General features: G+C 56.5%; 1 protein-coding gene and 1 pseudogene across 1 annotated transcript; one reads left to right on the forward strand and one right to left on the reverse strand.

Moving 5' to 3' along the window:
• Positions 1-2,202: 2,202 nt before the first annotated feature.
• Positions 2,203-5,365, reverse strand: LOC149357561 (uncharacterized; annotated as a pseudogene).
• Positions 5,366-7,342: 1,977 nt separating this feature from the next.
• Positions 7,343-10,277, forward strand: LOC149357562 (uncharacterized). Its single transcript, XM_089576618.1, has 2 exons — positions 7,343-7,423; positions 9,690-10,277. Exons 1-2 carry the CDS (start codon positions 7,343-7,345, stop codon positions 10,275-10,277), a joined length of 669 nt encoding a protein of 222 aa, XP_089432744.1.
• Positions 10,278-10,606: the final 329 nt, after the last annotated feature.

Below are 10,606 nucleotides of genomic sequence, written 5' to 3' on the forward strand. Positions count from 1 at the left end.
GAGCGCTTAAAATCCTGACAAGGCTTGACTTGTAAACTGAAATGCCGTCGTTATTAAAACGCGTCGAACAACTTGAACTTAAAAATCAGTCAATGCTTGCATGAACCCCTTCCACAAGTTGTTCTTGAAATGTGTCCAGAATTGAAGTAAAAACTGACGATCTATAAAACCGTTCCCGCCTTTCCAACGTTCTTTTCATGCGAAGCATACTACTTTAGCTACCACTTCAGCCCTTCACCATGGTTATGCGCCTCCAAATCACGTGATACATTGCGTCACACCACGTGACACGATGACATCACGACAGTAGAGAAACGGGGGCCCACCTCGCGCCGTCGCTGTGGTTGTGCGCCTCCAAATCACGTGATACATGAAGTCACACCACGTGACACGATGACGTCACGACAGTGGAGAAACGGGGCTCCAACTTGTGCCGTCGCTGCGGTTGGACGCCGTGTGAATCACGTGGTATAGTGACGTCACACTGCCGCGCATTTCGAACGCGCGTTCACACTCGGTGTAGGTGAAACGCTCGCTCCACCGGGCAGGCGGACGCGGCTTCCGTGGCAATCCCGGCGCTCACCCAACGCGCGTCTCGGGGTTAGTCGGCGTTCCGCTGTAGCCATGCCGTTGTCTTCCCCCACGACGAAGGCTTCTAGTGGTTGTATTAAAATGACCAAGTACTCAACCAAGGAAAGCCATGTATTACCAAGCCTAGCCATCAATATGCTTCGCCTCTGACCAGTAACCAAGTTAAGCCTCAGCCATTTTTTTATGGCGTTCCTGACAGGGTTAAGGCTGAAACTTGGTGTAAGGTCGTCGCGCGAACCCTCTTGTACATGTTTCTTTTCGTTGTGTTTTTTTTTATACGCTAGCACTCCTAGCCGCTTCGCCAGGACGCCGGCCATCCCGTGCGGTGGGCGGACTTTTCTTTGTCTTTTGTATGCTGTTCGGAGTTCTGTTTCGTACAACAGCCCCCCCCCCCCCCCCCCCCCCCCCCGAGCGCATTCGGGGGCGAACTTTTGTCTGTCGTACGGAGCGGGGCCCAGATTCCCTAGGCGAGACAGCCTGCGCGATCACCCGTATATTGATGTGTTTGTTTCCGCGGGTGAACTAGCACTTCGCGTGGAGTGAGCATGAGTGTACTACTGCTTTCGTCGGGTCTTGTTCTGGCATTGACATGGTTAGGCGCCGTGTGTCTCGTCTCCGTAGACTGTGCTTCGCGCATTATTTAGCGTACAGGACTCCGGACGCCTTGGGCAAACCACACCGCTCGCGTCTGTTTCGTGTCTGGGTTTGTGTTGCTTTTCTTTACCGGTCGTCGTAGTTACTTGTAAAATTGCGCTTCTCCGCGGGATTGGGTTTCCTAACTTTGCAGACCGGGGCCCAGATGCGCCGGCATCCGAGCCCCGTCTGCGGTACGTGGATTCTCCGATGCCGGGGAAAAGTGTCCTTTGGAATATGGAAGCGCAGAACTAATAATTGTTTCAGTGGAAGAAACGCAGCGACGGCCGCGAGCTCTGAGCGGTCGGCAGCTGAGGTCGGAGCTCGGTAGGAGTGCACTGAGAAGAGGCCAGGGTGAGGTCTATAGCTGAAGGGTGTTTGCCCGGAGCGATGTACGTTGGGCTCCCGTCATTGAGAACTAGTAGACCGCTGGCACAGATGGCATCGCTGAGGTGGCGGCCTTGTGGTGTGGTAGCGCGGGAGCCCCACGCAGGATGATGCGTGTTAAAGTCACCGCAGGTGACTTGATCGGAAGTCAGGTGCGCCTAGAGGTGGTCGACAAAGCGGACGTCCCAATGACGGTTGTTCGGCCGCACATACACCGAAGCGACAGAGGTGTCGCAACCGCGCATACGCACTGTTACAGCAACACAGTCCACACTGTCGACGAGTAAGTCGTTCACAGGTATTAAGTAGTGCGAAAGAGAAACGCACACATAGACTGCAACACGAGGAGAGCCAGGTGGATCAGAGGGGCCGGTGCACGGAGAATTCACGCATGTATCACTCGCACACTCTGTGGCACTGGTGTGTCCAACGTAGCCAGGTAGGCTCACTTCTCCCTCTGCGCCGTAGGTCTCTCGTAGTGCGAGCAGATCGAAGGACCGGAGTGGGAGAGAGGAGGCTAGTTCAGCTTGTCGGCGGCGGAGGGAACGACCGTTCCATTGAAGAATCTGCAGCCGCCACACAGGTGGGTTGCTAGCCATTACAAAGGAGTGACTGTTGTGCAGCGAGAGCCGCTGCACACAATTGACGCGCTGGAGAAGACTCTGGGAGCCCTTCCATAAGAGCTCTTACTGCAGAGGTAACTACCGCGATGACAGTATCGCGTTGGTCATAGTGCGCGCTAGATGGGAGGGACGGTGCTGTGTGCCCAACGACGATGTCGCGGAAAGAACGAGCGCCCGAGGATGAATCCGGAGCATAGTTGGGTGCAGCGCCGGCGCGTGTTGCAGGTGGGCGAGCTGCTGAGTTGCGTGCAGCATCGTGCGAAGGTGTGACGTTGTCTTGCTGGTCAAGGTTGGCAGAAGGCTTTTAATTTCTGTGACGAATGGCCTCGATAGCTTCTTTTCTCGTGAGAGGTTTGTCAGAAGAGGCGAGAAGAGTGGCGATGCGACGCTCTTCTTGCCAGCGAGGGCAGTGAGGCTCCGTGGAAGCGTGCGTTCCCCAGCAGTTCACGCAATGAGGTTTGGGCGCATCACATTGCGATGCGTGATGATCGCCGCCACAGCGGAGGCAGCGAGGTTTCGCTGTGCAGGCTGCAGTCGCGGGGTACTTAAACATTTCAACGCATCCTTTGATGGCACGTGCCAGTTCTGTGGGAAGGTGGCTGACAACTTCCACATGGTTTGGGCGTGTCAATCAAACCCATCTATCCCCCCCCCCCCCCCAACCACACCAGAGAGGACTGGGAGACGGCCCTGCTCGGCTGTCGGGACCTAAAGACCCAAAAGGCCTTGGTTCACCGGACGCGGGCGGCGTTGCTTGCCAATGGGGCCCCGGAATTGCGGCTCCACCTAGTATTGTTAGGGGAAAGGGCCAATAGGGCCTACCCCAATCGCCTCTCTGTAAAAATTTATTGCACTATAAATGTTTTTCACCACCACCACCACCCAAGATTCCGCAGCGGAGGCACTGCAATGGGCGGGGGAGCCGAGGGCGAACTGTTCGTCGAAGTTTGAATAGAGATATTTCTTGGGGCGGTTTTCTGCCGAAAAAACGAATAATGTCGTCGGCGCTTCGATAGCAGCCTAGGACAGGGGTTTTGCTTTGGATGCCTGCCGCAATTTCTTCCTCTCTCAGAGTGCGGTCGATGCGGAAAATGCGGCCACTGCAGGTGCGTCCGCTAGCTTCCTTGGCGCGCACTTTGATGCCGCAAATGGTGTCAATGCCGAGGAGCGGTTCGAGATTGGCCGTACGGTTAATGTCAATGGTTACGACGTTACGGCGGAGGTTGACGTGCACAGCCTTAACTCCGGGGAGTTTTGAGAGCTGTAGGGCAATGGCATCTTTGGTAGTGGAGAGGTAGTTAGCCATTCTGCCGACTGGGTGAAAAAGAATGGTGGGTGACCCAGTTTTCTTGGCTTGTTGGGAAGGCCTCGAAAAGCGCGAGGCACTTGGAGCGGCAGTATGGACAAGGGGAACTTGTTTTGCGGCTTGTGAGCGGCGTTGCTGTTTTTTGCGCTGAGGCTTTGCGTTTGCCAGAGAGACGGGCCAGATTGTTGCGGAAGAGGGAGGGGATTGCCATCACGAAGGAGTGGGACCATCGCTTTTGTTAGGATGCGTGAAGGCGGCGCGTGAGGGTGATAGTCGTAAGCCGTGAATGCGTCTTCTGTAGCGGCCGGGGCTCTTGTGACGGGGGCAACAATAGCGTCTGGGACGCTGTTTTGTGTTCTACCCGAGTCACGAGCGCCTGTGTTGACGGCGGGGTTGGAAGGGTGAACGGGATGCTGTTGCGGGCCGTGTGAGTGCGTGTTTGAATCAGTGCAACTGCTGTCTTGGCTAGCAGTTGGCGTGTGACGCGGCTGGGAAGCCTCATGAAGTGTATCAACAGGGTTGACAACTTCTAGGGTCTCACCAATGTTGGCTGAAGTGAGGCCACCAGGCGTGGTGCTTTCAAAGAGGCGCAACCTGGGGTATCGGGTGTTTCAGCCACATCAGCGCCAGACACTCCAGGTGCGTCTTCCTGCTGCAAGGTTGCATCAGGAAGGCCAGCTGAGGAGTCATCTGGCTCGTGTGTGGGTGATGGCGTCCATCGGGTGGCACCGTTGACGTGGCGAGCTGCCTCTTCTTGGTACAGGGCGGTGGCCCGAACTTGAGCCTGGTAGATTAGATTTTCTAACAGGTGGCAGCGACGAAGGCTGTTTGTCACGACCAATGCCACCTTCTTCAAGCTCGAAGAGGGCGGTGCCGTCCTCCATGTCTATTTAGACGCCGAAGACTGCACAAAAGAAAAATAAAAAGAAAAACACGGGGACATGACGTCCAGCCGTGTGGGGCCTACTTATAACTTTAAAGAAGTTAGAAGAAGCTAAAAGAAATCTATAAGAGCGCGATATATGCTCGAAAAGCCGTGTACGGAGGGAGCAGCAAAATTTACCTACTACTACTAATACTTGTGGTTAGGGGGGGGGGGGGGGGGGGGGTACGCTCGCTGTTTTGCCACCCTTTGACTGAAAAGTCGACGCAGTGAAGCGGTCGAGGTGGCATTGCGTGGAGCAACGCGGTCGTCCGCGTGTCGAGCAAGGACACTTTCGTAGATGAAGAGGTGCGCGACGTCAAAGTTTGGGACATCTGAAGAGATGGGAACATTCTGATTGTGCGTACAGTTAGCCAGAATATCAGCCCGTTCGTTTCCAGATGTCCCGACATGGGCGGGGATCCAGTGGAGCGAGACGATTGTGCCGCGATGTTTGACAGCGCCAAGCTTGCGATCGAGAATTTGTACGACGGGCAGATAACGAGCGTGGTGTTGGTTTAGCTGCATGAGAGCAGCTTTCGAGTCGCAAAATATAGCAACTGGGTTGTGCCAGGGTCGCTCTAGAATGACATCTGCCCCCAAGTTGAGAGCGGCGACCTCGGCAGTGGTAGAGGAGGCGTGGAATGGAATAAGAGATTGCCTAGTGAGACTAAGGGCTGGGACTACACATACAGCAGTGACAGAGGTGCCGCCGGAGGCCACAGAGCCGTCTGTGTGTATGTGACTGCTGCCATGGAGCTCGTCATGAATGAGTGCCGCAGTGTGTTGCTGCATAGCACAGAGGAAGGTGTTGCGCTTTGTTCTGATGCCAGGTATTTCCAGGCGCACAGTGTGTAGCAGCAGGAAGAGGCGCTCTGTGAGGGGGTCTTGCAACGTTGGCATCGAAAAACCTCAGAGTTCGTCCCATTTTTAGTCCGGCGCCGTAATTAGGCGGGAGATAAGTAAATCGGTGCTTGTTGTGCCTCTAATGCGTCGTATGGCATGTAGAGCGACTCGTTCGGCGGGCAGAGATACGGGCCAGGATGACGTCTCTGCGTAAGTGGCAGCAACGTGCCAGGAGTGCGGGAGACGTAAAAAACAGCGGAGCGCGTTTCGGTGGTCCGTGTCTATGCTGCGCCACAGGTTGGGGCGAATGTCAAGGTATGGAATAGCATAGAGAAATCTAGCCACTGCGATGCCAATGTAGAATTGCAGGGCCAGTGCGGGAGAGCAGCCGCCGCCCTTCGCGATGAGCTTGTTGGCGGCTGATGCGACTTGCAAATCCTGCTTCCTAAGATGGGTGACAGCGGGGCGCCACGAGAGTTGGCAGTCAATGATGAGGCCAAGGTATCGGGCAGAGGGCTTCCAAGGGATGGGAGTGCCATCGAGTTGGAGTGGGGGAATTAGGCTTCTTGCAGCAGCGCGTGGGCGGAAGGCGAGAGCTTCTGTTTTTGCTGGCGAAAGAGAGAGGCCAACCGAACGGAGAAAAGTGTGGACTACATTTAGTGCAGCTTGGAGTTGAGCGCGAACTGTTCGTCCCTGTAGGGTAGGTCCAGAGCAGTAGAGGGCGATATCGTCAGCGTAAATGCAGCAGCGGACTGGATAGCCATTTGTGACACGGAGGTAAGCTGGGAATATAGCCAGTACGAGGTTAAAAAGAAAAGGGCTCAAAACGCGGCCTTGCGGCACCCCAGCAATTAGTCGGCGAGGTGTGCTCATACAGCTGCCAGCTTTGACGCGGAAGGAGCGGCCGGTGAGAAATGAGTATATATAATGGAAGAGCTTTCCGTTCACGCCAAGAGAGCGAACGGAGTCTAATATAGCTACACACTATCACACAAGTGTGTGGAAGGCACTTTTCAGATCGAGGAGAACGAGGTAGGCGCGTTGCTTGTTGGGCTTGGCTTGCTCAAGGAAGGCTACGACTTTGGTAATGCAATCGGCTGTCGAGCGGGAGTTCCGGAAGCCACTTTGCTCTTGAGCCAGTGCGTTAGAGGCGTTGGCGATCCACTCCAGTCTTTGCAGGGCAAATGCCTCCATAAGCTTCCCGGGAACAGAGGTGAGGTAGACTGGACGATATGTTTTAATGTCGTTCACGGGCTTCCCTTTCTTGCAAATTGGGATAGCAGTGGCAGTACGCCAAACGTCCGCTAGTTCACCGTTTTGAAAGATACGGTTGTAAGCAGCAAGTAGTCGGTTGCGTTCTTTGTTTTCAAGGTTCGTGGTCATTTGGTAAGTAATGCCGTCAGGACCGGGTGCGCTTCTGCGTTTCCTGGAGGCGATGCATTTATCTAGTTCGTGCATTGGTAAGTCTTCAGTGCAGAGAGTAAGGACATCATCAGCTATGTGTGCTGGCACGATGGTGATTTGGGAAGCAGGAGTTAGAGGAGATGTTGCTTCACTCACCTTGAAAAGCTGTCAGCGAGAATGTTGGCCAGGTCAACGTTGCTTATACGCCGTGCGATAGCGATGGCCAAGACTGGGTGACGCGGGGTTCTCGGGCTGAGGATGGCAGACAGAATGGGCCAACCACGCGCAGGGGAGCCGGGGCGATCGAGTGATGCACAGTCTGGCCCAGCTGCGGCGGCGAAGGCGCTTGCAGTGGCGGCGACAGTCCGCATCCAAGCGGTTTTAGAGAGTCCAGTGGTCTGGCCTGTCTGTGCGGCGTGCCCTTCGTTGGGCTCGGCGGCGAGCAGCACGATGGTTGAGAAGTTTTATGTCAGGCACTGGAGGTAGAAGAGTGTAGTTGCTGAGAGGGCACATTCGTTTATATGCGAGAAGAAATCCTCGTTGTGGCAGTCACTGGCGCACAGTGCGCGGAAAAGAGACCACCGCACAACACTGTAGGATTTCTTGAGTGGAGAGGAAGGAGAGGTGGGGATGATCTCAATTAGGAGGTCATCAGATCCCTCTGTGTCCGGGGCGGTGCGCCAAGAGTACGAGCAGCCGGAAGTGGCGAGAGTGAGGTCAATGGCCGTAGGATTGGTGTGAGGGCCGATGCGAGTGGGACTTCCGTCATTCAGAACAATAAGTCCTGCAGCATGGATGGCGTGCATAAGTTCACGGCCTTTTCTGGTGGTTATGTGGGAGCCCCAGGTAGTGTGGCAGGTGTTGAAATCACCACATATCACTTGGCCCTTAGTCAGACGGGCAGAGAGAGTTGTCACAAAACGGACGTCCCAGTTGTAGGTGGGTGGGCGGACATAAACCGATGCGACGGAGGTGTGGTAGCCCGATATGCGAACAGTGATAGCTACGCACTCGACACGGTCAGTGGTCATGTCCGAGAGATCGACGAGAGAATGCGGGAGCGAAGCGCGCACATAAATGCCTACACCAGAGGGACGATGCGGGTGAATAGAGTCGGCACATGGAAAGTTCGCGCACGAATCGAGAGTACAATCGCTGGGGCCGCTGTAGCCTACGTAGCCAGGTAGGTGCAGGTCCTCTGCGCGGGCGTATATTTCTTGCAGCGCAAGAATGTCGTAAGGCCCCAAAGGCAGAATTGAGGCAAATTCGGCTTGGCGGCGGCGGAGTGAACGACAATTCCACTGCAGTATCCGCGGCTAGAGCACAGTTCGGGCGTTATTCAGGTTGAGCGAGTGATTGATGTGCAGCGAGAGCCGCCGCGCACAGTTGTTGTGCTGAGGAGGTCCGGGGAGGTCGTCCATAAGAGCGCGCACAGCAGCGGATAGTGCAGCAATAACTGCATCGCGATGGTCAGGTTGAGGACGCGGTTGTGCAGGTGCAGATGATTGCGCACCCACTAGCGTGTCTCGGAAGGAGCGGCCTCCTGGTAAGAAAGGAGGGGCGTGTGTTGTTGCAGCCGCAGCCTCTTCTGGAGCGGCAGGTGATCTGGATGGACGGGCAGTACGGCGCACAACTTCAGAGGCTGCACCATCTCTCTGGTGAACGCACTGCCTGAGTAGCCTGCTGTCTGGTAAGACGTTTCGGACGCACTCATAGCGAGCGCAATGCGTTGCTCTTCCTGCCATCGGGGCCAGTGAGGTTGCGTGGATGCGTGTGTTCAGCGGCAGTTAACCGAGTGAGCTGCACAGGGAGACATGGTGATCAAGTCCGCAGCGCAAGCATCGCGGTTCGTGAGTGCAGGAAGCGGTAGCGTGCCCGAGGCTGCCGCACTGGACACACTGCAGTGGTCTGGGTAGACGGGCACGGACAGCGCGGCGAAGCTTGAATAGAGAATCTTCTTCTGGAGGTTGCGTCCCAGCAGAGTGAAGGATCACATCATTGCCATTGCGAGTGCAGGCCAGCACGGGAAGTTTGCTTTCAATTCCGGCCATGATGTCATCGAGTGTGAGGTTCCGGTCAGCGCGAAAAATTCGACCTGTGCAGGTGTTGCCGCCAGCCTCTTTAGCGCGCACTTTCACGCCACATATGTTACCACGGCATCTACCGACTCTGGCCGATCTCGTTCACGGACGCGAAGGCTTGCTCTCCTTACTTCAGGCCCGGTTTCACCTGGTCATGGCTCTTCGGTCCATGGCCCTGCCTCATTTGCTACCTTCACTCGGACCCATTCCATCACTATCCTTTTTAATCCCATTCTCCCACCAGGACGGCACAACGAGGGTGATTCCCTGTGCAAGAGGAGACAGTTGAACGCGCCTCGTCCCCCCCCCCCTTTCCGTCATCGTCACCAATAACCTCACCTCCGAGTACTGGCTTGGACATCAACCGGCGCCTTTCCTTCCGCAGTGCGGCGACCAAGGCCTGTTTGCAGATGAAAAGGATCACCGCCGCCGTGCACAAGCTCACCTTTCGAGGCCAGGGAACCTCGCAGCAAGCCGCGCTGCGTCTCTACAACGCCGCAGGTATATGCACTGCCGCTCGTCTCGGTGCGCAAGGAAAGGCGCAGAAAGCTAGAGCTACAACATCGCAAGTCCCTGCGCGTGTGCCTCGTCCTGCCCAGAAATTCCCAGACCGCCGCAACACTAGCCGAGGCAGGAGCGTGGCCGGTGAATCCCCAGCAGCCCGCAGTGCACTCAATCACATAGGCTCCACCGCGTACCAGGACGGCGGCTCGCTGCAACAGCGCTCGCACTCGCACCCTCGTTCATGCATTGGTGCGGGGCTGCTCGAATGCGAGCAATTAACTGAAGGCTTGCCCCCGTAAGGCACCTGCGTGCCCTGGCCTGCTGCCTCGGAGGTTCAGTGAGATATCGTCGGCATCGCGGGATAGCGGAGCACACCCCTTTGCGCTGTGCAGCAGCTGGCCAGAGCCGTCATACACGAGGAGCTCGAGGACCATCTCTTCGTGTTGACCGACGGCTCAATGGCTAGCGACAGCTGCTCGCTTGCAGCGGCGGCCACCATCCCCGCCCTGCGACTGCACAGCCAGCAACATACCACGCTCCTGGGCTTCTCCAACACTGCCGAGCTGATGGGGATCCAGTTCGGGCTGGACCTGCTGCTTACCATCGTCCCTCCACCGCCCAGGAGTGCTGTGTTGTGTGACTCCCGCGCCGCCGTCAGCCGGCTGCAGACCAACGGTCGTGGCACCCCTGTGGTGCGCGAAATCCGTTCGCGTATTGATAAGCTGGCGCTGCTCGGATACGCCGTGCGCGCGCCGTGGGTGCCCGGTCACTGCGGCATCGCCGGCAACGAGGAAGCTGACGACCTCGCGACCGCCGCACATCAGCTGCCTACCAGCAACCTCCCTCTTGCGCTGGAGGACGTGAGCGCGGTCATTCAGGACCATCTCCGACGGCAGCACCCCGACCCCGCACCGCAGGAGGTGAGCGCATTTTCTGCACCACTGGCTGCCGCCCGCTCACGCGAGCACAGCGCGCAATGATCCTTCGCTTGCGTATACATAGCTTGAACGTGACATCACTTCCGCCCCAATCAAGCGCTTGCGGCCATGCTGCCCAACCAGCCGGCCGTCCCCGCCCGTCCGCCCTGCGATGCTTGACCACTTCTCGGGCGCTTTGGATTATTAAGCATGAAATGCTTTTAGCTCCCGTTTTCGGCAGTGTAGGGACATCACACCGAGACCGAGAGCCATCATCCGGGCACAGACTTCCACTCATCTGGGTTTTAAGAGAAGTGTATTGAACCCTCGATCAAAAAAGGGACGTCCGTCCGTCTACAAACACAAAGGTACATTACGGCGACTGACGTCGC

Source organism: Amblyomma mixtum, chromosome 3 (assembly GCF_055824585.1).
Source record: "Amblyomma mixtum isolate Tamu chromosome 3, ASM5582458v1, whole genome shotgun sequence".
NCBI classification, from domain to species: Eukaryota; Metazoa; Arthropoda; class Arachnida; order Ixodida; family Ixodidae; genus Amblyomma; species Amblyomma mixtum.